Here is a 27666-nt window from a genome sequence, read left to right on the forward strand (position 1 = left end):
ATATTTATTATAATTTTCATATTTATATTTTTACCATTTTTTGTCTCAATGAATCTTTATTATAAAACTTCTGGTTAATTTTTAAACCGTTTTTAAACCTTATTTTTTACACTTTCATTTTTTTGTAATAAAATATTTTTCCTCTATATTTATTTAAAACGTTCGGGTCAATTAATATTAAATAATGCTCTGCCACCAAATATTAACCGTGGCTCTGCTTCTCATATAGTTTTGTCGTGGAACAATAGTAAGAACAAAACATTTGGAAATATATATATCAAATTAAAAGAGCGTTTTTTAGTTTATATTTTAGATGTACCGTCGTTTAGAGTATTAGCAATGGTTATAAATAACCGTAAAAATTTGTAATAATTAAATCTTGTTAGGATATTTTTTTGTTAAATAAATTAGAAAAATACATTTTAATAGTGGTTTTATTTAGCACCCTTTTAAGTAATTTAGTAATTGCGAACTTTGTTAATTTTATTGAGTTGTGATACTCTATCAATGCCGTCTCTGGAGATGACGTTGAAGTCAATGACTGTTAAGTTCGGTTCAGGCAGAACGACGAAAGTGGAAACAGGAGAATCGCTTCTGAAGTTCCTTTTTTGGGGCGTCTTGGCACTTCTAAGACGATACTGTTCCGAAATTCTGTCAAAAGCTTTCTTTGGACTTGCCGCCCTGTAGGAATATGTATAATCTTCAACAGAAGTTTCACTATCGTAGTTCATGTTCAAATTTTTAAAATGCAACTGTGCTTGCGTTTTTCCTGTCAGCGGAGTCCTATTTCTGACATAATTCTTATTTTTTGAACGATATTGCGACCTCCTGGATCTTTTCTTACTGGAGACGTTAGAAGTTAACTGAATGGGGATGGCACCAATGTTTTGATAGTATTCCAGGAATGTTCTTACTAAATTTCGCCCACAGCGCATATCTAGATAAAATGTTAAAGAATACATAATGAGAATAAATTTTAATTAAAAGGATACAACTATCTTCAGTATAAGGCACAATGGCATCATTTCCTTTCAGCTTGTAACCAAATATAGATACTTCAAAAGTATAACAGTTAACTTTGTCACTTAATAACGAGCACAAATATCGGCGAGATGTCCCAATTTTAGTATTGTCAGAGTTAAACATCGTGTTTGAAGCAATATAATCATCTGCAGTAGACGCCAACAGCTTTGGGAATAATATATGTCTCTCATATCTAAAAAAAATATTTTATTCGGATGATTTCCCACTCTGCGGTTACGCCAATGGCTATTTAATATTTTTTTAATAGCACAAGATTACAACCTAGCTCAAAATATTATTTTTTGTACCTATAAACATCGTCATAAGTATTTCCATAAACAAAACAACCAGGTAAACTAGAGTGAGCGTGAATATCTATAACAAAATCTAACTGGAACTCCTAAAAATGTTGGTGATATTGAATATATATTATTTCTAAATAAATATCGTTTAAGGATAATATTATATACCTTACTCTTATCTAGTATTGTCAACGTATCTATCACAGCTTTAATAGTAGGATGCAACCATTGGTTTGCTATGTTCCAACATCGGTTTAGATCTTGACCTATAACAGTGCTTCTGTAATTCCCCAAAAATACTCCATCAGGATTCAACATCGGAATCACCTTGAATGTGACATTATCTCTTAGAATTGTGGCTACAGAATTTGAACTAATTAAGAGCTCTAACAGTCCTGAAATAAAGAATATATATGGATATGGGATATGGAAACTAAATAAGAAAATATAACGCACCTTGACATGCGAAGCTGGCTGGAGTTTCTCCTGGATGAACTCTAGCCATAATGCAAACCATCCTCCTTTTCGTTTTGAGTTTGTTCTTATCAACTGTTCCAAGAGCTCCGATGGTTATTAAGTCCACTTTCCTCTTTTGCTGAAAATAATCGTTTTTATTTCATTTTAGTAGAGTATAGAGATCTATACCACAGACTCGGTTAAGAGTTCCCTGTTAAAGCTCTCCTTCAAATACGAAGCTTTCTTTTCAAGTAACGATAAAAATGTTTGCAATTTTGAATAGCTATATGGAGGAGCTAGGGCGAACTGAAAGATATCTTCCTCCTTATCAAACCCAAAGGAAAAACTCAGAACGTAGTGGCCTTGGTGAACGTTAGATTTATGATAGAAAACATCCTTCTTGGGAATCCTTTGCCTAAAATATTACGAGTTTATTCAAGCAGTATAAGGCTCTGAGTCATCATATACCATTTGGGCCGACTAGAAGACTTTACTAAAGGTGTCATCTTCTCCATAAACAAATTTCGTTCTTTACTTATGTTAACTAAATTAAAAATAACTCTTTGGTCAAGTTTTACGTTGTCTACGGTGAAGTTGAACCAGAACCTTAACCGAGGGCTGCAAGTATCGGGTCTTATAAACAAATCGTATTCGTATTCGTTGATCAAGTCCACTCTTCCCAAGTTTCCACATTCGAAAGATGCATCAAAACATAAGTGCCCTCTCTTTGCTTTTCCACTGTGACCTGGAGGTCGCATTATTTGTCTGTTAACATTTCCCATACCGCCTTCTCCATCACTGTCATCCGAATCTTAAAAAAAAACAAATAAAAAGAACTCCAGCGGATTAATTGTTTTCAAAAATTGATATTATAGGAAAAAATACCCTCTCTGCCATGATATATACTCGTGTGCTGTAATGGATCATAACCCACATCCATTTATTTTAAATTTAAGATGATATTTTTAGACAAAAAAATCTTTGAAGTAAGGCAGATTGATAGGTGCAAAGGGCAACATCAACTGAACTTTAAAGACCAAGTGTAAATCCAATCGTGGTGTTATCAAAAATAGAAATCGGATAACCGGGAAATTTAGAGCCTGAAGCAGTGGAAATTGCTTGCGTGAAAATAGAGTAATGGTTTGTAATTAACTTGTAAAGAATGATTTTCAGGCATGATTTTCTCTAGATTTAAATATATATCTAAACAGAAATCAAAGCGTTTTTTTCAGTAAAGATGTTTTTGTAATGTACGATTTTTCAGTTAAAGTTTCAGTTTGCGTATAAATTAAATATATTTTAGCAAATATAATTTTAGCGCATTCAAAAAATATTTCATCAGTTTATTTTGTGGCGATTTTTTTTAAACTCTAGTAAAAGTTATTTCCAATTTAAAAAAATGCGCTGTATTTTCTTTATAACCCCCGTAACCGTGTAAAAGCGCACTTAGGTATACCAAAATTGGCATTTAAAGTGAATTTAACATACTTTTTCAGATATCTAAGACCTATTTTTTTCTATCTTTCAAGAGGTACACATATTATTTATTAGAGACCTTTAAATGGTGTAATTCTTCTTAACCATTGGAAATAAAATAAAATTCGGTATCTAATAAAGGTATTATTAACTACATTATAAGCATATATAGAACCCTTATAGAACAAATCAATATCTATTTTTACATAGACATTTAGTAAATTTATATTTCGCTTGAAGACTAACCAGAGTGGATATCTTTTTTAAATAGTCTGAAACATCAAAAAAATCAGAGAGAAATCTAAAATAAGCGCTGGTCAAAAGCATTCCTGTAGTACAGTGTTTATATCTAGAGAACTAGGTCAATCATTGTTTATGCTTCCTGACAGAAAATCAATTTTTAAGGGTCCTTTTTGAAAATTATGTTTGGATGGATTAAATATTTAAAAAATAAGATTTTTATTATTCTTACATACCTTCTCCGAAATCTCCCATGTTACGAACTTATAATTATATGTTTTTAATAAATAAAATAATGAAAACTAAAGAAACATTCATGTTGTCTTGACAAAAGACGCTTCGTCAATGCAGAATTTCTTATATTATGTTGACAATATTAAGGCAAACGTTTGGTCGATATTTTTGCTATGAATAAAGATTGATTAGTTCGCAATTTATGCCATTTGTTAGCTTATCAAAATTTTTAAGCAAAACAGATTTTCATGTAGAGAAAAAACGTCGAACAACTTCTACTTTTGCTCATTTTTGCGCCTTTATTAAAGTCCCAACAAAAAATAGTAAAAATGGCTATAAGAGTATGAAACTTTCAGCGTATATAGTAAATTTTATGCACCCTTTAAAATATATAAACATTTAAATATTTAATCAGTTAAGTTTCGTAAAAAAATCGATTTTTCAAACTCTTGTTTTTGAACAATGTTTGATGAAAAATTTCTCTACATGTACTGCAGTTGAATGGATCAAAATCGGTTATATGTTCGTGTTATACACCTTTTAGTTAGTAAATTATCTATAGTTTTATCAAAATTGGTATCTGAATCATAATCGCCAATTTTTATGGCACTCTCTATATGAAAATATGCTGAAAATTTGCTTGTGTTTGGGCTTTTTTATGCTAAACGTAAACGCTGAAGTAAAAGTTTCAAAATTGCAGAGTTTATAGGAAATTTTATGTAGGTACCTTTAGAATATACAAGCACCTAAAAGCTTAATTACTTTGGTTTTGTGAGAAAATTGATTTTTTGAATACATGTTTTTGAGCAATTTTTGAATCATGTTTAAAAATAATGCTACATCTCCCAACGTAGTTGTAAAGTCAAATGTAGTTTCATATTCTACACATTCTAGTTAATTGATTTGTTCGCAATTTGTGCCATTTGTTAGCTTATCAAAATTTTTAAGCAAAACAGATTTTCATGTAGAGAAAAAACGTCGAACAACTTCTACTATTGCTCATTTTTGCGCCTTTATTAAAGTCCCTACAAAAAATAGTAAAAATGGCTATAAGAGTATGAAACTTTCAGCGTATATAGTAAATTTTATGCACCCTTTAAAATATATAAACATTTAAATATTTAATCAGTTAAGTTTTGTAAAAAAAATCGATTTTTCGAACTCTTGTTTTTGAACAATGTTTGATGAAAAATTTCTCTACATGTACTGCAGTTGAATGGATCAAAATCGGTTATATGTTCGTGTTATACACCTTTTAGTTAGTAAATTATCTATAGTTTTATCAAAATTGGTATCTGAATCATAATCGCCAATTTTATGGCACTCTCTATATGAAAATATGCTGAAAATTTGCTTGTGTTTGGGCTTTTTTATGCTAAACGTAAACGCTGAAGTAAAAGTTTCAAAATTGCAGAGTTTATAGGAAATTTTATGTAGGTACCTTTAGAATATACAAGCACCTAAAAGCTTAATTACTTTGGTTTTGTGAGAAAATTGATTTTTTGAATACATGTTTTTGAGCAATTTTTGAATCATGTTTAAAAATAATGCTACATCTCCCAACGTAGTTGTAAAGTCAAATGTAGTTTCATATTCTACACATTCTAGTTAATTGATTTGTTCGCAATTTGTGCCATTTGTTAGCTTATCAAAATTTTTAAGCAAAACAGATTTTCATGTAGAGAAAAAACGTCGAACAACTTCTACTATTGCTCATTTTTGCGCCTTTATTAAAGTCCCTACAAAAAATAGTAAAAATGGCTATAAGAGTATGAAACTTTCAGCGTATATAGTAAATTTTATGCACCCTTTAAATATATAAACATTTAAATATTTAATCAGTTAAGTTTTGTAAAAAAATCGATTTTCGAACTCTTGTTTTTGAACAATGTTTGATGAAAAATTTCTCTACATGTACTGCAGTTGAATGGATCAAAATCGGTTATATGTTCGTGTTATACACCTTTTAGTTAGTAAATTATCTATAGTTTTATCAAAATTGGTATCTGAATCATAATCGCCAATTTTTATGGCACTCTCTATATGAAAATATGCTGAAAATTTGCTTGTGTTTGGGCTTTTTTTATGCTAAACGTAAACGCTGAAGTAAAAGTTTCAAAATTGCAGAGTTTATAGGAAATTTTATGTAGGCACCTTTAGAATATACAAGCACCTAAAAGCTTAATTACTTTGGTTTTGTGAGAAAATTGATTTTTTGAATACATGTTTTTTAGCAATTTTGAATCATGTTTAAAAAATAATGCTACATCTCCCAACGTAGTTGTAAGGTCAAATGTAGTTTCATATTCTACACATTCTAGTTAATTGATTTGTTCGCAATTTGTGCCATTTGTTAGCTTATCAAAATTTTTAAGCAAAACAGATTTTCATGTAGAGAAAAAACGTCGAACAACTTCTACTTTTGCTCATTTTTGCGCCTTTATTAAAGTCCCTACAAAAAATAGTAAAAATGGCTATAAGGGTATGAAACTTTCAGCGTATATAGTAAATTTTATGCACCCTTTAAAATATATAAACATTTAAATATTTAATCAGTTAAGTTTTGTAAAAAAATCGATTTTTCGAACTCTTGTTTTTGAACAATGTTTGATGAAAAATTTCTCTACATGTACTGCAGTTGAATGGATCAAAATCGGTTATATGTTCGTGTTATACACCTTTTAGTTAGTAAATTATCTATAGTTTTATCAAAATTGGTATCTGAATCATAATCGCCAATTTTTATGGCACTCTCTATATGAAAATATGCTGAAAATTTGCTTGTGTTTGGGCTTTTTTTATGCTAAACGTAAACGCTGAAGTAAAAGTTTCACAATTGCAGAGTTTATAGGAAATTTTATGTAGGCACCTTTAGAATATACAAGCACCTAAAAGCTTAATTACTTTGGTTTTGTGAGAAAATTGATTTTTTGAATACATGTTTTTGAGCAATTTTTGAATCATGTTTAAAAATAATGCTACATCTCCCAACGTAGTTGTAAGGTCAAATGTAGTTTCATATTCTACACATTCTAGTTAATTGATTTGTTCGCAATTTGTGCCATTTGTTAGCTTATCAAAATTTTTAAGCAAAACAGATTTTCATGTAGAGAAAAAACGTCGAACAACTTCTACTTTTGCTCATTTTTGCGCCTTTATTAAAGTCCCTACAAAAAATAGTAAAAATGGCTATAAGGGTATGAAACTTTCAGCGTATATAGTAAATTTTATGCACCCTTTAAAATATATAAACATTTAAATATTTAATCAGTTAAGTTTTTTAAAAAAAATCGATTTTTCGAACTCTTGTTTTTGAACAATGTTTGATGAAAAATTTCTCTACATGTACTGCAGTTGAATGGATCAAAATCGGTTATATGTTCGTGTTATACACCTTTTAGTTAGTAAATTATCTATAGTTTTATCAAAATTGGTATCTGAATCATAATCGCCAATTTTTATGGCACTCTCTATATGAAAATATGCTGAAAATTTGCTTGTGTTTGGGCTTTTTTTATGCTAAACGTAAACGCTGAAGTAAAAGTTTCAAAATTGCAGAGTTTATAGGAAATTTTATGTAGGCACCTTTAGAATATACAAGCACCTAAAAGCTTAATTACTTTGGTTTTGTGAGAAAATTGATTTTTTGAATACATGTTTTTGAGCAATTTTTGAATCATGTTTAAAAATAATGCTACATCTCCCAACGTAGTTGTAAGGTCAAATGTAGTTTCATATTCTACACATTCTAGTTAATTGATTTGTTCGCAATTTGTGCCATTTGTTAGCTTATCAAAATTTTTAAGCAAAACAGATTTTCATATAGAGAAAAAACGTCGAATAACTTCTACTTTTGCTCATTTTTGCGCCTTTATTAAAGTCCCTACAAAAAATAGTAAAAATGGCTATAAGAGTATGAAACTTTCAGCGTATATAGTAAATTTTATGCACCCTTTAAAATATATAAACATTTAAATATTTAATCAGTTAAGTTTTGTAAAAAAAATGATTTTTCGAACCGTTGTTTTTGAACAATGTTGATGAAAAATTTCTCTACATGTACTGCAGTTGAATGGATCAAAATCGGTTATATGTTCGTGTTATACACCTTTTAGTTAGTAAATTATCTATAGTTTTATCAAAATTGGTATCTGAATCATAATCGCCAATTTTTAAGGCACTCTCTATATGAAAATATGCTGAAAATTTGCTTGTATTTGGGCTTTTTTTATGCTAAACGTAAACGCTGAAGTAAAAGTTTCAAAATTGCAGAGTTTATAGGAAATTTTATGTAGGTACCTTTAGAATATACAAGCACCTAAAAGCTTAATTACTTTGGTTTTGTGAGAAAATTGATTTTTTGAATACATGTTTTTGAGCAATTTTTGAATCATGTTTAAAAATAATGCTACATCTCCCAACGTAGTTGTAAGGTCAAATGTAGTTTCATATTCTACACATTCTAGTTAGTTGATTTGTTCGCAATTTGTGCCATTTGTTAGCGTATCAAAATTTTTAAGCAAAACAGATTTTCATGTAGAGAAAAAACGTCGAACAACTTCTACTTTTGCTCATTTTTGCGCCTTTATTAAAGTCCCTACAAAAAAATAGTAAAAATGATTATAAGAGTATGAAACTTTCAGCGTTTATAGTAAATTTTATGCACCCTTTAAAATATATAAACATTTAAATATTTAATCAGTTAAGTTTTGTAAAAAAAAACGATTTTTCGAACCCTTGTTTTTGAACAATGCTTGATGAAAAATTTCTCTGCATGTACTAATTTCAATGGATCAAAACCGGCTATATGCTCGTATTGTATATCTTTTAATTAGTAAATTATCTATAGTTTTATCAAAATTGGTATCTTAATCATAATCGCCAATTTTTATGGCACTCTCTATATGAAAATATGGTGACAATTTGATTGTATTTGGGCTTTTTCATGCTAAAAGTAAACGCTGAAGTAAAAGTTTCAAAATTGCAGAGTTTATAGGAGATTTTATGCACTTTTAGAATATACAAGCACCTAAAAGCTTAAATACTTCGGTTTTGTGAGAAAATTGATTTTTTGAATACATGTTCGTCGAAAAATTTGCTACTTTTGCTCATTTTTGCGCCTTTATTAAAGTCCCTACAAAAAAATAGTAAAAATGGTTACAAGAGTATGAAACTTTCAGCGTTTATAGTAAATTTCATGCACCCTTTAAAATATGTAAACATTTAAATATTTAATCAGTTAAGTTTTGTAAATAAATCGATTTTTCAAACCCTTATTTTTGAACAATGTTCGATGAAAAATTTCTCTACGTGTACTGTAGTTGAATGAATCAAAATCGGTTATATGTTCGTATTATACACCTTTTAATTCGTAAATTATCTATAGTTTTATCAAAATTGGTATCTTAATCATAATCGCCAATTTTTATGGCACTCTCTATATGAAAATACGGTGAAAATTTGCTTGTATTTGAGCTTTTTCATGCTAAAAGTAAACGCTGAAGTAAAAGTTTCAAAATTGCAGAGTTTATAGGAAATTTTAAGTACTTTTAGAATATACAAGTACTTAAAGGCCTAAATATTTTGGTTTTGTGAGAAAATTTATTTTTTGAATCCATGTTTTTGAGCATTTATTGGATCGTGTTTAAAAATAATGCTACATCTCGCAACGTAGTTGTAAAGTCAAAATGGAATATAGTTTCATATTCTACATCTTCTAGTTAGTTAATAACAATGGTTTTTTTCAAAATCGGGGTAAAAGTCGCCAATTTTCATGACTATATATATATACTATATTAGGGTTCAGAACCGGGAAATACCGACACCGAAAGTACTGGGAATTCCCGGTTCTTTTGAGACATCAAAGAGGGGGACTCGAAATTACTAATAACTGAATAGGAAATCCGAAAATCTGTGCGGAAATGGTTCGAACTAAGGACAGCTAGAAATTAATGCAAATTGGGTCAGCAAAGAGAGAAATGATAAAATGGATAGAGCAAATAGTAAAAAAGCATGGCTTCTTGAGCAGTGCAGAATGGGTCCTGCTGCAAGCTAGTGCGCGACTGGATATCTAGGCTCTCGCGTTACGGTCGGCAGGTCCGCAGCAGGATTGGGGGCGTTTTGCAGAAAGGACAAGGGGGTCCTTAAAGCCGGGGTTCGGTAGACGCGCGCAAGATATCGACCAACTGGATAGCCGACACCCTTTCCCGAAACGCTATGCAATACCATTTAGTTATTGCACTCTCTGAATAACACTTGTGTTACGTTTGGTAGTGTACGTTATGTAATAATATCATTCTTGCATACTTAATTATTAACAATAATTGCTACTATTGTGGTCCGTTTGCAATAGCGTTTGATAATTCGAAATAATCAGTTCGTTTTTTGCCGGTTTTTATTCCTCGGTTAGTTCGATTTGATTCTCGTACCCCTAGGTTGGCTTCAATAATCCGCAAAGTTCGTAAAGTATATATGTAATTTCAAGGTATTTCAGTGCAATCCCCTTTCCAATAAAAAAGTATATATATACACATATATATATCTTCGGTCTTAACTTTATATACTCGTCACTCTATTCATATTATACGATACTCATACAATCATTTTATTATTCCTACTGTCGTTTTGGGATCTAACGAACGTTTTTTATAATATTTACACAAGTTTTTTGAACGAAATACCCCCAAACACTTCGCCAGTAAGGTAAGTCAAAAATATGTTCCTTTCTCAACCATATTTTCACCTAAAAAATCATCTCTCGCATGCTAAATATTGAATAATTTTCCATATATTTTAAAAACCTCATTATTTTTGAATTAAAAGAAAATATCTATAGGTATAAAAAGCAATTTTCTTGCTATGGCTATTTAACGTGGTGATGGTATTTAAGACGAGGAGGGTAAACGGGGTGTTGCGCGGGGTTACCCGCCTAGAGGGGGTGTGTTCTGGATCAATACCGGAGCGAGCTAACGCCGGCCAATACCCAATTATAATTTTCGCAGATTCCGCTGTGTTTTCGCATTTTCACACGCTATTTTTCCTTCGTAAAAGGAACCTTCGCATCTATTTGATTTTCATTAACCGTTTTATTTCTTAAATTTTTTACATTCTTTATATTAGCAAAACGATCCAGGATTTCAACCACTACTTGGTTCTTTTCATTTATGCTTAATTGGTCACAAACAAAATCAATGCCAAGCTAGAAAGTTTTCTCCGAAGGCGAATAGTGAAACTTCTAACAGTTTTAATTTAAGTACAATACGAAACTTTTGCGCGAAGTGTGCGAAACATTCAAAATAGATTTCAATTAACATTTTTTTCCAGTACCGCATATGTAAACTTTAACAGAAAGAAAAAAATGGAACAGAAATAGATCGCTATTCGATCGGTATGTTTAAATTGTTAGTGTTTATTAGAATTTTTACTCGTTTTCGATACATTGAAACGTGAAAATGGAAGAATTTTAAGTGAAACTGCATCAATCCATTCTTATTAATAAATGATGAGATATAAGAAAATAGTTCTTTTTGGACCTTGGGATTACCATAATAAATGTAGGGAATTTTAACCGTTTTGTCGATATCTTTTAGAAACAAGGGTTGGAAAAACAGAACAAAGACATTTAATCTCTTATACGTTTATATTTTCTAAAAGTATAAAGAAAATCTATATATGTAATATGTAAGTGCTAGGATTTTTAAAATTCTATCCACACCTGAACTAATTTCACTTTGTAAAAATGGTCAATTTTTTATACAAAATGTGGCTATTTTGGTCAATTCGCCGATTTTGATGAAATTGTAGTTATTAACTAATCAAAATACTATGTACAATATAAAAATATAGTCCTTTTTGAGTTTACGAGTACGGTGTTACATGTCGGGATGTTTTTAAACACTCAAAAATTGATCATAAAGAAAGGTTCGAAAAAGGGACATTTTCGCAAAACCAAATCACTTCAGTCTTTAAAAGTTTATGTATTCAAATAGTAGATAAAATTTTCTATGAGTGTTGAATTTTTGAACATTTTTGGTCCACGGTTACTATTTTTTAAAAGCTCTAAGTATGTGTCAAAAATGTCCAATAACTTTCTATATTCGCTCGAAAAGATGGGTACGAAAAATGGACTTTCTCACAAAACCTTCTCCATTTAAGACTAACTGTTTTTATATAATATATTCTAATAGCACAAATTTCTAATAAATGTAATTTTCAAAATTTTAGATCTGCGGGTAATATTTGTTAAAAACTCTAAAAACATGTCAAGAAATAGATAATTTTTGACTTTCTATACTCGTTCAAACCCAAGGGATCGAATAATCATCGAGTCTCTTTTAAAATCTTAAAATCCTTAAAATTAAGATTTTAAATGCTTATATATTCTAAAATATCATAAAATGTCATGCAAATTGATACTGATATTAGTTTTTAAATATTTTTTCCCTAATTTTTCGTATATTCATATATTCATGTCCACGCATATATACGTATTTGGAGTGTGGTGTGAACACCCTGTATAATGTGATATCGTTTTATCATTAGTGAGTTTCGTACAATGCCTTTTACAAAGGGGAAACTGACCCTTATATGCAGAGGGTGAAAAGATTTTTAATTTTAGCCTTGTTCTTTGTAATGCATGTGATAAATAATCTATATCTATACATATATATTTTTTGATCAGGGGAAAATAAAGTTAAATTTTATTTTTAAATTTGTTATATATTCTTTTTATTGTTGGTCAATTGAAATAGAACAAAACTGAAAATGATATCATTTCAGTGTCCTATTTAATTTTGTTTATTTGCTTTTATACGGAAAATGATGTAAAACATTGTGTTGTTTTGTTATAAAATTTCAGGCAAAAGCAAACTGTTTCTGGTCAAAATTATTTAAATTTTCGGTGCCGCAACTGAAAATATCTGTCTGGGAACACAATGCCGATTTTAATAGCAAGGGGTAGTTGCAAATGGCGTGCGCTATATACAGGGGTTGTAAAGAGAACTGACCATATGCCGCACGCGCTCGCTCACAATGCATATTATTAAAAATTGAAAACTAGTTTTTATTGTTTGCCCTTGTATATGAAGCGTATAGCCTATTCCTCAATAATTTATTTTATAAGAATAAAGTTAGAAAAGAGAAGAGTTTAAGAAGAAAGTCTAAGAATAGAGTTTGCTCATACTACTTTGTCTGTTAAAAATGTTTTGTTTTGAATATAAGTTAATTTTTTATTGAGACAAAATTGAGTTGTTAAAAAGAAACAAAACTTATAGGAAATTTTAGGTATGAAAGTGATTGCGACATCTTAGAAGAGAAAAAACTATAATCGCCTGCTTCTATCAGTGCAAGCAAGGGATGAAATCGCTTTCAAAACAGCTGATATATCGTACAAAGAAAATTTTTAGGGGGTTGGCTCTCCCCTACCTAGTTTTTGCCTAGTCTGCACCCATGTCTAGAGTTGAAAGTTAGGCCATTCACCCTAGCGCGTCACACAAGATGACTGGGGGATTATATTATATTGCGATCATTTCTCATCAAATCGTGTCCGAAACAGATAGTAAATATTCTGTTTTTTTTTCTTCGCTCAATAAAATAAAGAATTATATTATTAAAAGGCTGCAGGCTCAAGTAAGCAAGCCCTCTAAGTTGCTTTTAATATGAACAATATGTTCTAGCAATTTTTGAAAATAATATGTAAATAAGCATCTTATTTATTAGTAAATGGTAGGATTTGGTTAATACTAATGGATAAATGTATATCTCAATTCAAATTAAACCAGGAGCGCATCCGCGCTTACCCTGATTTACAGGAATTTTGATGTACGATGGTAATGAATCAAAGGTGCGAATTATCGATTTGTATTCCGTGGTAGACGTGGCGCACGTGGCTTTTCTTTAAAAAAACGGCAAACTTTTTGGTATAAAGGAAATTCGCTGAAAATTTAAAAATAGAAAACATACAGGGTAGCGGGTGTGCGCATGACCGATGGGCAAATGAAATGGGAGCCTATGTTTTGGGTCGCGCGGCGCTTACCGTCAACAGTGCGATTCCAAACCGAATACGGTGAAGCTGGTGCCATTTTAGTTCGATTTTTCTTTTTTGTTTTCGTTAGTTTCTTTTATTTTCGCTTCTAGTAGCTTAATTATTTTTTTCCGCGATGACCCAGTAATAGTTCCAGCCCTAGCACTCCCAGTTTTCCTTTTCAGTTCTTAGTGAGTTTTTCTAGGTAAGTTATATGTAACAACATTTGCTCTGTATTATTTAAGAAACGTCACGTTGCTAGGTATTCGGAAATAATCGATACAAACAAAATAATTAGGCGAATAAATCAAAATATGAATGCGCGCAACGTTAATTTTACCCGGTTTATATTAGATTATGTGGAACTTTACTTGCTGTATACTTTGCCTATATTTTTCTAACAGAGCTTCCGCTTTCTTAAAATTATTTTTAGCCCGAAGGAATCACCGACAGGAATTTAATAAAACACCACGAAATTAACATTGATTTATTCTTCCGATTACAAAAAAAATATTAAATCATTTTGCTGGGTTGTTTGGTTTTTGAGAGAAACACTAACTTTGTGTATTTGTTTATTGTCGAAGCATACCCACGCATGCAAAGGAAATTAACAATTTGATTATAAAAATAACCAAGATTCCTAATTTAATGTGATTAAGCAAATATTTACAATAAAAAATCTTGCAAAATAAATAGTTTTTGTAAAGGAGAGACCTATAAAATTTTGCAGATTTGTATATGCTTCTTTAAACTAAAATAGATCAGGGATCTATAAATAAACTTAAAATATAAATTTATACTGTGCGCCTACAAGGAAGATTCAGTACTTCATACTTAAAAATATTTAACAAATTTAATTTTCACCCAACGATTTCTTTATCTCAAAGGCATGCCACTCAATAATGAGGTAGTAGAATATTTTTTATTTTCTGTGATAGACATAACATCCAATTCAATAAAACTAACCGCTTTCTAAAATGTACGACAGGCGCCTATATTATTTTACCAATATTGTGTTTTTTTTTCAAAAATAAATTTGAACTAACGCTGGTTGGCAATGAAATGCTAAACATCGAATTTGTAACTGAATTTTTATTTAAATGCAACACAATGTTTTATGCTATTCGTGCTCTTAATTAGATACTTGTTTATTCTGAAATTACTATTAATTATTTACTTGTCGCAATTTTATCAATGTGCTATACAGGTTGTCCCCATTCAAGGGCGCTCAATGTACTAGAGCGAGAATCTGCGATGCCCACTTATATGGACACGCACTTTTTATTAATCATAAATCATAACTAGGTATATTTTATTTGTTTGAAAAGTTCTATATCCTATATATAGCTTAAGTGAAATAGCCAAGTATTTGATAAAAAATTGGCACTTGGCAGCATTTTTGACAGTATTGCAGTTTTTATTACTTTAAGATATTATTTATTTAAAATAGCTATTTTAGAATTATGTACGAAATTAAGGATATTTGAATTTTTAGACTATGTAGTTTTTAGTTTTATTTGTGCAGGGAGACAATTTTAAATTACAATGCATGGGAAAACTGTTTATTGAAAAATCATTGTAAATTATGTTTATGATTGATTGAAAACTTGTGACACAGAACGTTGAAAGGTGTATTATTTTACATGTTTGTTTCATCAAATCAAATTTTTAATGTGTGATTTTTTTAGAAAGTTGCTAAGATTATCTATGATTATGAGATTGTTTCGTTTAATTGCAGATATTAATAAAAGGGACACCGAAAAGTACCAGCTAAAGCCGTAATCGACCAGAGAGGTCTTGGGATCGGCTGCTCAAAATAACCGAAACCCAAACGATCTTGCTAGAAAGCAGCCTTTTCTTGTTGACCCCGGTCCAATACAAGCCAGCACCATTGAAGACTTAATAAAGAAATTCTCTATCACGACTTTTAATTTGAGTGACGAAAAACCAGCCACGGCAAACAAGAACATGATGTCCAACGGGCTAGACTCCGGTGTTGGCCAGCAGAATGGGAGCAGCAATAACGTGGGCGGTGGCCAAGAGGAGTCCAAGACTAACTTGATAGTGAACTATCTGCCTCAGACGATGACCCAGGAGGAGATCAGATCTCTGTTCTCCAGCATTGGAGAGGTGGAGAGTTGTAAGCTGATCAGGGACAAAGTAACAGGTATGTAACTGTTTGGACACGACATTATACAACGATTTTTTTCGAGTCATTGAAAACACTAAGTTGGACTTGTTTCAGTGTTTAGTTTCAACCTTTTTGCGCTAAAGAGAAATTGAAAAAAGGTTTAAACCAAACCACGTGGTTTTCTTGTCAACAAAAAAACAAATTCGTAGTCCAGTAACGTATATATTCAGATGAGGGGAACGTGGGGTGCTGAAAATGCATCCACCAATTTGTTATTGCACTAACTTGTTTGAGAAAATTGAAGCTTTTCTAACAAATAATTTTGTGTTTTAAATCAGATGTTATAAAAAAATCTACCTATATGTAAATATTTTGAAGGCATTCTTTAAATAGCTGTTTTAGTCAAATATGCTCCAAAATCTTTGGTAAAAAACGGATTCCTTGACTTTTTTTTAAAATACCTGGGTTATTTTTAGAACTTAAACTAAGAAATAAACCCGTTTTGTCCAAACTATTGCCCCATATAACTTTTAACATAATTTCGTAATACCCAAAAGAGTAAAATGCTTACTTCCTTTTTGTTTAGATTTTGGTTAATTCAATGCTTTCAGAACAATTTACTTAATTGCAATTAAAAATAATTTCTTGTTGTGTCATACATGTGAGTGCATATATGAAACTGTATGATAAAATTACCGAAATAATAATATATTTAAAAAAACGTAGCAACATCAGGCCTATCAAAAAACTGTCATATTTTAAATATAAAAAAGTTTGAAAATGTTTTTATTTTCTTCCAGACAAATTACAACCTCTAAATGTTGGATCTGAAGACGAAGGTATATCAATAACATTAAAGATTTATTATAAATAATATAGGGGGATGAACTAATATTGGAAATTATTCTTTTTTATACATATGTGCTAGCGTTTAGACCAGGGCGATTGATTAATCAAAGAAACTTTAAAAACACCACGTATTTAGAAAATAAAATAATTTACTAATCAAACACTAACTTTTGGGAATAATCTGGAGTATAATAAATAGTGGAAATTGTGCGCAATTGTGCGAATAATATATCCAAAATTACGTAGTTTAGTTTGAAACCTTTATGGAAAACCGAAAAATGTTCGGTTTATTGTCAGAGTATCTGTAATAGTGTAGGCAGGGTATTCTAAATAAAAGTTTCGAAATTATCAAGTTACAGGAAGTGATGATACCCAGTGATGTGTAGTAAACAGTTTATTGTATACAATTCTTACCGTGATTATACCTAACCATTTTATACGTTTCATTTCTAATCTAAAACATTCCCAGCCCTTTTTTATTTAGCATAATTATTTAAAAAAGATAAAGGGGCATATATACATTCTCCGTTTTTTCTTTTTTGCTTCCTACATACTCAAAGCTGGCGTGAAGAATTTGGCGTGGATTTTGGTAAACGTATCGCACAGGATATTTCTTTTGTACCACCCTTGTGGATATATAAAAAAAATGACTCACCTTTTCAATAGCACGTGTCTAGGACCCTCCTAATTTTAGGGGGAGAATATCATATGGTCCTGCGCAAAACCAGAACCGTATTCTGAAAGTTTTCGTGGATTAATTTCAAATGGACAGGGCCGTATTTAAATTTATTTTCGATTATGATGTACAAGTATATATTAAAAAAAAATTAATATTAAGTAAGATATAGAATATGACTTTTGATATAATCGTATGAAATACTATTGTCAGATAAAATTTTGTGCGAAGGAGATGTTTTGAAGAGCGGCCGTGATCTCTTATAGTTTAAAAGGAGCGGTTCTTTGCAATCTGACATTTATGATTTGCTATATTTTATTGATTTTGATTTTTTTGTAGTTCCCGCTTTGTGTAGGACTATATAATTTGTTTAATTGCGTAACTTATGATTACACTTGTTTAATTAATTCATTTTTCACTATTTATTTTCCTATTTATGGTATTAACCCGATATTAACTTATAGTTTTCGTATTAATTTTCATTCTTGCTACTAATCATTTGAAAATATGCATTTGTAATGATTCCTTTCTGTAATTTTTTATGTGTTTTTTCTTAAATTAAATAAATAACGAAGTTACAAATGCATATTGGGAGCTAACAATTTTTAACTGGATTAAATTTGTTTCTTTTTGTTTTTTATTTAGTTTTATTTTTGTGTTATTAACACGTATTTTTTCGAAATTGGATTTCCCACAGTTCCTGGGGTTATCACTAGTCCGTTGCTTACAGGGCAATCACTGGGCTACGGATTTGTGAACTACCACCGACCTGAGGATGCTGAAAAAGCTATCAATACTCTTAATGGGCTAAGATTACAAAACAAAACCATCAAGGTAAGTTGTTTTTTATTGGGAGGAACTCAGATTGGGAATCGTTTAAATCTATGTTAAAAAAGCCTATATAAGTCTAAGAGCTTATCACCCTTAAGATGTACCATCTAAAATGAAAATATAAGTGTTTTTTAAAGAAACATGTGGTCAAGCTTGTTCCCAATCAGAATTCTTTTTTTTATTTTTTACTATTTTTTCTATTTCTATGTGTTCTTTATTCTATGTTGTTTGCTTTGTTACTTTTAGGAACGGGAAATGTGATTTTTCTTTTCTGATGTGTGTTTTCAGTTGAGTTTTTCACATTTTGTTTGGCAAATCGGTTGCAAAGAAAAATTCCACGGGGGAATGAACATACAGACAGACTATTCGGCGGGTCCGTACTCGCTTGATTAATAATGCAAACGACACTTGCATTTTGGCAGCGATTTCAAATACGCGAACTCCGTTTGTACCTTGCATGCCAGGACCGTGCCTCAAACATTATCCGCATATTTCCTTTAAATAGTTCAATCATCTTAACCGGAATACTTTGCGAATAAGAGACAGCTTGGTTCAATCTTCTTGCGTAATTTACCACAAATATACCTTTTCTCATCCCTGTTTGTAGCTAGACGTGTAAAATTATATCTAGATGAGTTTGGTAGATTGGACATTTTTCATTACTAAAATGTTACTTCATCAAATTAATTTATAATCCAAGCAGCTGTAAGGTTGGATACAGTTAATCCGAAATGAAGAAAAGTTTTCCAAAGCTGAATCGATTATAAATTTATTTTATATAGTGTTGTACTTAGGCTTAATCTCATTCACCGACTTTGTTTAATGATAAATAATTAAACACTTACATCAAGACCTTTATTTCAAGCTTCTTGTTCAGTAAGAACATCATATCTTCGTGTTTGATTATTTTTTTTTAAATACAAGTCATATTTCTAGAGTATTTTATGTTGAAACTCCGATGTTGCAATACTCCCTCGTAACTGATATAGTGTTCGAAGAAAATCTGGTAACTGAGACTTTTACAGTTAAAAATATCTCGGAACAAATGTGAACGAGACTTGAAGAAAGGTTTCTGTTTTTTCAGGTGTCATACGCAAGACCTAGCTCAGAGGCAATCAAAGGGGCCAATTTGTACGTTTCTGGACTACCAAAAAATATGACTCAGCAAGACCTGGAAGCATTGTTCAGTCCGTTTGGTAGGATCATAACATCGCGCATTCTTTGTGACAACATTACCGGTAAGTAGAATTGTCACAACGGTCTTTAACATACTATTTCAGACATCAATTCGAAAATAACGAATAAAAATCAGAATTTCAGTATTTAGACACAAAAATGATCTGATTTTTATTTGATCTAAAAATGGTTTTGGGGAATAAGGTGACTTAAGGACTTTTCGTCTTAAAAACTTATACCCTGCGACCAAAAATAATGCGTAAAGGAATATTTTTGACGTACACTTACGATAATACGAAGAGGTCAAAAATATTTGTTTGACTATTTAAAATGAAATGCCACAGTCACAGTAACATACATACAAATACATTAACATACTTTTTATTGATTATGTTATAATCAGTAAATGTTTGGTTTCCTTATTATTATTTTTGAATGTCGTAGCTTTGATTTATTCATTATAATTTCTCATTCAGAGTTACTGTTGAAATTTGGCCTCAGAAGAGTTTCTGTTCGGACGGCATCTTTCGCGGAGATGTATCCACAATTGATGGTAGCGTTTTATTTCTATTATTTTATAATATAATACCAGCCATACATTTTCTTTTTGTTCGTGGGGATGATAAAAATTGAAAAACAACAATGGCTGTTTTTTTCTTGATGGCGCTACTGAAGTTTAGAATACAGCCCCGCGGACTGACGCCGTTTGAAACATAAACCTAAGAAAAAATTCAATCACTTTTTTTTACTGTTTACCTATATTTTCCGTTTTTCTTCTCTTCCCTAGTACGTCAATTTGTCTCGGGGGCCGGAGAAAATTTACCTGGTATGTACCTATCTTTCTACCATTAACACCAACTGAACACCATACCACTAATACCAAACCACTTTTGGTTGTTCTGTTTAGTCCGCGAACTCAAACATTCTCGCTCAAAACAGCAATTCTCAATCGGTTTCCAACAAAAAAAATCTAACGAAGAAATCTAAAATATAATACAAAAAAAAACTAAACAAAACCGTTCGTCCCATGCCCCAAAAATTGACGAACACTTATTCCAAATTTGTGTTTATAATATTTAGTTCTTTTATTATTATTTAATTAAAGCTTACATGGAATTTTTTTCTTATTATTTCTGCATCGTACGCATGAATTTTAGTTGCTGTTTTTTAGTTTCTTATTCGTTGTCGTATTTTTTTATTATATTTTATTTGTAAGCAAAGAGCAGAGCAATCACAACACTAACACGACTCACACAGACACTAACAAATATAACATAATCGTATTTTTGGAAGAATCGTTTAAGGAATAAAATAAACATCCAGAGAACAAATTTCTATCTTCAAATGAAATAATAATCTTTCGAAGATGACAGTATGTAGTTATGGCAGAATCAATGTTTTTTTCCTTTAAAGTTAAAATGTCGTAAGTCCAACATTATTTCCTAGTTGTCTGATTTAGATTTGATTTTGTGGCAAAAATAGCGTCCCTGGTTTATTAGTTCTAGTCATTATTTTACTTGAGTTTTTTGTTTTGAATTTTAGAAACAGAAGTAAATGGCCCTAAACTCGAAAATCAGACTTCAAGTAAGTAATTTTTGCATATCACTATTGCATATTTAAAAAAAATATATATATCATTGACAGTATTTATTTAGCTTTTCATATTCTTTTGTTGTTGTATTTTTTCATTCGAGGACTTACAACCTTTTACTTAACAAAAACAGTGCGATTAAATATTTTCTTTAATTACCTAAAAATATTTAAAAAAATCATCTTAAACCATTCTTTCATAAATATGTATATATATATGGTGAAGTTTACAATGGACCACTGCTAAGGCTACTAATCGAGGCTTCGTTTGTCCACCCTGTAGGTTTGTCGAAAGGGGTTGGCTTCATTCGATTTGATCAGCGCATGGAAGCTGAGCGTGCCATCCAAGAACTGAACGGCACTATACCAAAGGGATCGACGGAGCCCATCACCGTCAAATTTGCAAACAATCCCAGCAACAATAACAAAGCTATTCCTCCACTAGCAGCTTACTTGACTCCTCAGGCAACTAGAAGATTTGCTGGTCCTATACATCATCCCACTGGCCGCTTTAGGTAAGCTTTTAATAATTATTATCACATTAGTTTACAGCAAAATATATCATTCTTTATCCAATAAAAGTCTGGAGCGCTATACTTTATTAAAATTAGATTGGTGGGTGTGGAGTTGTTTGCTGAAAGAGTGTGTTGGTCTTAGTCTTGCTGTTTGTTCCAAGACCAAGACCGGATAATATGACTGAGTTTGACGCTAGGTCGGCTATATTTTAGTGGAGTTGTTTACTGAATGTGTTTGTTTGTTGCAGGTATTCTCCGCTGGCCGGAGATCTCCTGGCCAACTCTATGCTGCCCGGCAACGCGATGAACGGCTCCGGTTGGTGCATCTTCGTGTACAACTTGGCTCCCGAGACCGAAGAGAACGTGCTGTGGCAACTGTTCGGGCCGTTTGGCGCCGTCCAGAGCGTCAAAGTGATCCGAGACCTGCAGACCAACAAGTGCAAAGGTTTCGGCTTCGTCACCATGACCAACTACGACGAGGCCGTGGTCGCCATCCAGTCTTTGAACGGTTACACGCTGGGTAACCGGGTGCTGCAGGTCAGCTTCAAAACGAACAAGAGCAAAACAACATGAAGCGACGATTCGTGGTAGAGAAGCGTAGCGGGGCCGCGCCCCCCAGCCCTAGCCGTCACTTAATTTATTCTTATTTATTGATCGAGGGGCGGCAGTCCTAAACCTAGGTAATTCGACGGTCGGTCGGTTGGGGCGGCGCCGCTCACGCATTTTAGTACTTAAAAATACGAAGCTAGTCAGAAGTGCATTAGCGTTTCCTACAGCAAACCCTATTCTCCGCGTTACGATGATTGGTTAGGGCTAATTCCATTAAAGGTGCAAAAATACAAATTTCGTCCAATAAATAAACACAGTTAAGCATTCTATGAAGATGCATTTCAATTTGTCGAATACCTACCAGAGGGGGCTAAAAAGAATACTAAAAACTAAGTATTTATGGCTTGCTTAACTATATTTATTTAGGGTCGTATTTGTAGATGCAAAATTATCTTTTGTTGATTCAAAACCAAAATTTTAAATTTTTAAATCTTTAAGAATCTACTTGCTGGAATTGGCCTTAGTAAATGTAATAATTGTGCCATCACCATTCTTTATTTCCGTGGGGAAGCAAATTCCTCTCAATTTCTATAACGCTAAACAATATATATATATATATATATATTTATATATATTTACGAGATAGTATTTATTCATTATAAAAGAGAAGAAACTTTTCTTTTAATTATTAGTTAATTCGTTTCATTGTACTACTTTTAGTAACTTATGTATTTAATGTAGTGATTTATTGTGTAATCTTATATTCAAACTAGTCGCGTAGATTGGCCGGTACGAGCTGGCCGGTTTTTCTTTGTCTTTTGTATCGTAATTTTGTGTTCGGCTAACGCGGGGCGCAGCGCCAAGGGTCGCGTCTAGTTTTGTGATAGCATCATAGTTTTACTAGTTCTAGTAACGCAGCCGCGATCGACTGACTCCTTAAAGTAACAGATTTGACAGCCCTTGCCGCGCGCGCCCGCTTTAAGTTCAGGACCACTCGGTAGAACCGTAGTTTTTTTTCATTTGAAACCATACTCGCACAAACAGAAAACTCCACTCAGCTCTCTGTCTTTTAATTTGTTTCCGTCTCCCCTAATTCTATCTATCCATTTTTTTAACTAAACGCGCTCATTGGAATTCTGAAAATTTGAGAACCTTAGACCGAAGAAATAAACTAGACACGCTTTTTTTATCTACATCTTGTAGCGAACATAAACCGCGATCTGACGTCACGCCAGGGCAATATACATTTTGAGAATTCTACATGAGAAAAAAGCAGTGATTATTTGTTGCGTAACTTTGGAATTGTATTGCAGTATAATTACCAAGGGTAAGCGTCGTGCTTTTCTTATCCGATTTTATGTTATCTACCTTCGGTGAGTTTTCAGTTTATGCGCAGCGGTGTAAAAATGAGAGGGTTTATGGACGATGCGAGAAGCATTTTTTGCCGAGTGGCCCGTCTGTGTGTTGTGTTTATTTCACGTTTTTATTATTTGATGACAGCTTTTCTTTCCTGACATAGCGTGGTTTTTGCTTGAATGCCATCAAGTTACGACGGCAATGCTTTCTTTGGCGAGGCCACAACGACACCATCCCCTTTCCAAGTTTAACTTCCTCGTTTTGTCCCTATTTTCATTTCGATTATAATTTTTTAGTTCGACATCTCGAATATCCCGTTTATTTATTTGTATAATTTATTAGTTTAGTTTTATTTATGGCGATTTTTAATTTTGGTTTATGATTTTTCTATTCTCAGAATACAGATTAAAGTTTATTTATAATTTCTGCCTTTCTTTTGATTTTGATTCTTGTGTATATCCCGCAACCCTTTCTCTTTTGTTGTGTGTCTAGCTGAAGTCGGTGGATGACTATTTTCTGCGCATCCTGCACAAAGCTACCGTTGTTTGGTAGCTTAGCTAACCACTAATCAACCACTCTAAACTAAAAACACTTTATTTTTGTACAAAAAGAAAATCTAAAACGAAACTTGCAAGAGATATAGCGTAAATTAAATTAAAATTAGATCCACTAACGCGTACCAAACTCCGTGTTTGAAGTCATGCTTTTCGTTCAAGTGTTTTATATACAGAATGTTCTCGTTCCAGGACAAAGCAATTTTTTTCGATAATTGTGTAAAAGAATTTCAAAAAATAACTGTTTTAGATTTTTCACGAATGAAATTCGCCGGAACATTTTGTATATTATTGCGACGTCTGATGATAAAAGAGCAAACGCACACCATCTTTTGACAGCGCAAATATACGAAACTGTACATACATAGAAAAATTATAAGTTTGAAGTTTGAAGCGAAATAAATAAGCAAATAAGTACAATTAAGAAAAGTCATTGATAGCTTTAACATTAGGCGGGGGAGTTTAATTATTTACTCCACACTATCTTTAGACAGGGACTAAGTCTGGAAGAAAACATGGTTTGATGATGTACCTCCCTGTCTAAAAATAAATCCGGCGAAACTTTAAAAAGTCGAACGAAAATCGAGTCTTTTCGTTTCTCCCGATGATGGTATAGCTAAAACGGCATAACTAGACCTGGGTTTATACGTCGATATCGATATTAACGCGCAGCGAACTGCATCGACTAAGCGTCCAGGTCGATACGGCTCCGGGTAAAAAGCATTAAAAGTAAAAAAAGTATTTATAACACGGAAGTTGTTTGTTCAAAGTTTAACGCAATAAAGTTTATGTAAGTACATAAATGTGTCATATAGGTGCAAGAGAAATCAAACAAAAAAAAATGTTAATAAGGACCATATCGATATGTGATATGCCGATAATTTAAAAGTATTAAGATGTATGTACGTCCGAATAAAATATAGTTAATAATAATATACGTGTATACTATTAACAAAGAAAAAGAGAAATAAATAAATTACGGGATTTAGCAAATAATACGTTGTTACAGAAATAAAGCCTACTTTTACTGGTATTATCGAACCAGTTCACTGAATTATCTGTAAATAATTACCAAAAGAAGAGACAAATGTCGTATTTTTTTCTGGGAAATATATCGCGAAACGTATTTCGAAGTTTGTTGGATCAAATCGAACCGAAAATATTGCCGCTATTTTTCTAGATGGTCATTTACCACATCGAGGTGAAAATTGTAGCTAATCGATAAACCCAGGTCTAAGGAAATCCCCGAATTTCGGGAACTGACGCTTTCGGGGCCGGATTAAGGCAAATTTTAAACCGATCTGACGCCTAGAAAACAAGAAAGTTAAAAGAACATATTATGAGAAAATCGAGCTCTTGAAACTTGCTTGATCCGCCTCTGGAACGCGTTATTATGACGCCGACACCAGCACGTTTAGTAGGGGTCAATAATGTACAATCTCCGCCTATTCAGGACACAGACATTTCACTTTAAACCGTATTGATCGAACATTGTTTACCAGTATATACTTGCGTGGGTTGGTTTGTACAAAAATAAGCAGGCTGGTTTGGGTAACACCCACACCTCCGACCTTGAAATTGCAACCCTTAAATCCGATTTAGCTGTTTTCTTTTGCTATGTACCGATGTATATCTTCAGAGAGTGTAAAAAATAAAATAGTATAATATTATAAGCTGTTAGCGCACAAACATTAAAGCACACACACAAAACACTATTTAAAAGGGAGAAAACTATTTTCAATGCAAAAAAAGATTTTGTTTCTCCGAAAGTGTTTTTTATCTTTCGGGAAAATTGTTGTTAGGGTATTTTTAGATTGAGGAGTAATTAAAAGAGGTGCTGTGTCACGGGATACTCTATAGAGAGATTTAAACTGGCTGTGATGAAACAGATTAGTGTGAAGTAGGTAAAATAATTGTTAACACTGGTAACTTTAGGCAGATGTTGCCGGAAATAGATGAAAAAATATGCGTGTTTTCTTTTTTAATTTTGTTTCGACCAAAAGTGAAATGTCTGTGACTTTGATTGGGCCAGGGGAAGAAATAAAAACAGTGTTCAGAGCACAAACTAGTGACGTAGGACGTAGTAGGTGAATATTGGTTACTCAGGCCTAAAAACGAAACACGTGTAGACTAATTCCATTTACAGAACAACGATATTTCCATGATAATTATAATTAATTAAAGAAAAAGAATATGTCTGTCGGCAATGCTTATTTAAAAATTTTAGCCTCTATTTGACTAGCGTTTGCTAATAATATCTTTGCTTAACGTTTTTCATTATTACTGGTTGATTATTATTATTGACTTCGTGTCGTTATATTGCGGCGCGGACACTATCTGTATTTCTACATAAGAGTTATCTTTGTGTGTTGTGTAGATCTCTAGCATAAGTGTATTATAGTACATTACATATTCCTATTGGTTAATTTATCTATGTGTAGCAGTTGTGTTGCGGGCAAGGGTTGTATGAAGCCTGCGTGGAGGCGGATACGGCCCTTGCCCTGGTCGGGCCCGTTCTGAACAGGGCCGGCCTGGCTCCTGCGCACGGCAGGGGCCATAGCTCAAAAACATTGTTGTGACAAGATGCATTCCATTTTTAAAAGAAAACCACTAATTGATATTTACATAAATTATTATATACTCATGCCTATATTCTATCTGTTTTGATAAAAATTGTGAATGCAAAGTTATAATATGTACAGAAGTTTTATTATTAGGAAATACAGTACCTCATAACTGTAATTCATGCAATAACTTAATATAAGAAAGTTCTTATTACAATATACTTATAGCTTTACTAGTTTTAAGAAGCGAGGTATCATGATCTCTTTTGACCTCCATTTTCTCACACATCTTTCCCATCAACGTCAACTCTCCATTAAAATTCGAACGAACAAATAAATCAAATCCTATCTGTCTTGTAAATAACTACATAATTTCATTGCGAGATATTGAATTCTTTATTTAATACGCACATAATACTGTAAAAAGTTCTAAAGAATCAGAAAGATGTCTTTGAAAATGGAGTTTTAGAAACCTGGAGGGGAATTTCTGACTTGAGCATGCAGATTTCTCCTGTTTCCTCCTTTGTACCGCGCAAAAAAAACGAGTTTTTCGTTTTCCTAAACAACTTATTTAAAACCGGTCGCAAGGGGGTGAATGACATATCAACACAACGCCGATTTTTGACTCTAAGGGCTCTGCATCCGATAGCCCCAAACGTATCAGTTTTACTTCGATCAGCCATACGATAACTTCATATTATATTCGTTAAACAATTACGTGCACAATTACGTACATTACAAATACATAATAATCTCGTCAGTTGATAACAAACAGATCACTAATAGATAGATAGAAACAAAATATATTATCGAATTGCTGATCAGAATATAGTGTCAGATTTCTTATATAAAGCGAATTATTTATTAAACTTGTTACGAGTTTTAAAAAAAATGATAAAAAATACTAAGAGAAAATTTAACAAATATCATTTAAAAAAAAATTTGCAAGATGTGAAAAATTTATGAAACAATTATTATGGGAGGTTGAAGGGGATTCATAGTTATTTGACACTAATCGCCATAAACAAAATGAAATCATGAAAAGTAGGTACTTATTGGTTTATATGAAAACAAAACGATATGCCAAATTTGCTAGAAATTGTACGTATGTAAATACACAAGG

The 27666-nt window shown here is 32.1% G+C and overlaps 2 protein-coding genes across 7 annotated transcripts; one reads left to right on the forward strand and one right to left on the reverse strand.

Annotated features, from left to right (window-relative positions):
- Positions 1-418: 418 nt before the first annotated feature.
- Positions 419-18087, reverse strand: LOC115882568 (cytosolic carboxypeptidase 6-like). 2 transcript variants are annotated; one of them, XM_030900754.1, is made up of 8 exons: positions 17388-18087; positions 2250-2592; positions 1971-2196; positions 1782-1920; positions 1494-1720; positions 1332-1423; positions 993-1216; positions 419-937 (listed from the first exon to the last, which is right to left on the reverse strand). In XM_030900754.1, the coding sequence occupies exons 2-8, from the start codon at positions 2561-2563 to the stop codon at positions 459-461; spliced, it is 1701 nt and encodes a 566-aa protein (XP_030756614.1). In that variant the 5' UTR covers positions 2564-2592; positions 17388-18087; the 3' UTR covers positions 419-458. The 2 variants fall into 2 exon arrangements, with proteins under 2 accessions (XP_030756614.1, XP_030756613.1); XM_030900753.1 differs by lacking the exon at positions 17388-18087 and adding an exon at positions 3734-3820.
- On the forward strand, positions 13759-27521 carry LOC115882569 (ELAV-like protein 3). Of its 5 annotated transcripts, XM_030900755.1 has the most exons (9): positions 13759-13957; positions 15491-15919; positions 16684-16722; positions 18106-18242; positions 19324-19477; positions 20203-20241; positions 20958-20999; positions 21289-21520; positions 21769-27521. In XM_030900755.1, exons 2-9 carry the CDS (start codon positions 15721-15723, stop codon positions 22091-22093), a joined length of 1167 nt encoding a protein of 388 aa, XP_030756615.1. In that variant the 5' UTR covers positions 13759-13957; positions 15491-15720; the 3' UTR covers positions 22094-27521. The 5 variants fall into 5 exon arrangements, with proteins under 5 accessions (XP_030756615.1, XP_030756617.1, XP_030756616.1 ...); XM_030900757.1 differs by lacking the exons at positions 20203-20241; positions 20958-20999; XM_030900756.1 differs by lacking the exons at positions 16684-16722; positions 20958-20999.
- The last annotated feature ends 145 nt before the right edge of the window (positions 27522-27666 follow it).

This window comes from Sitophilus oryzae, unplaced genomic scaffold (assembly GCF_002938485.1).
Source record: "Sitophilus oryzae breed Bouriz unplaced genomic scaffold, Soryzae_2.0 scaffold_177_pilon_pilon, whole genome shotgun sequence".
NCBI lineage: Eukaryota > Metazoa > Arthropoda > Insecta > Coleoptera > Curculionidae > Sitophilus > Sitophilus oryzae.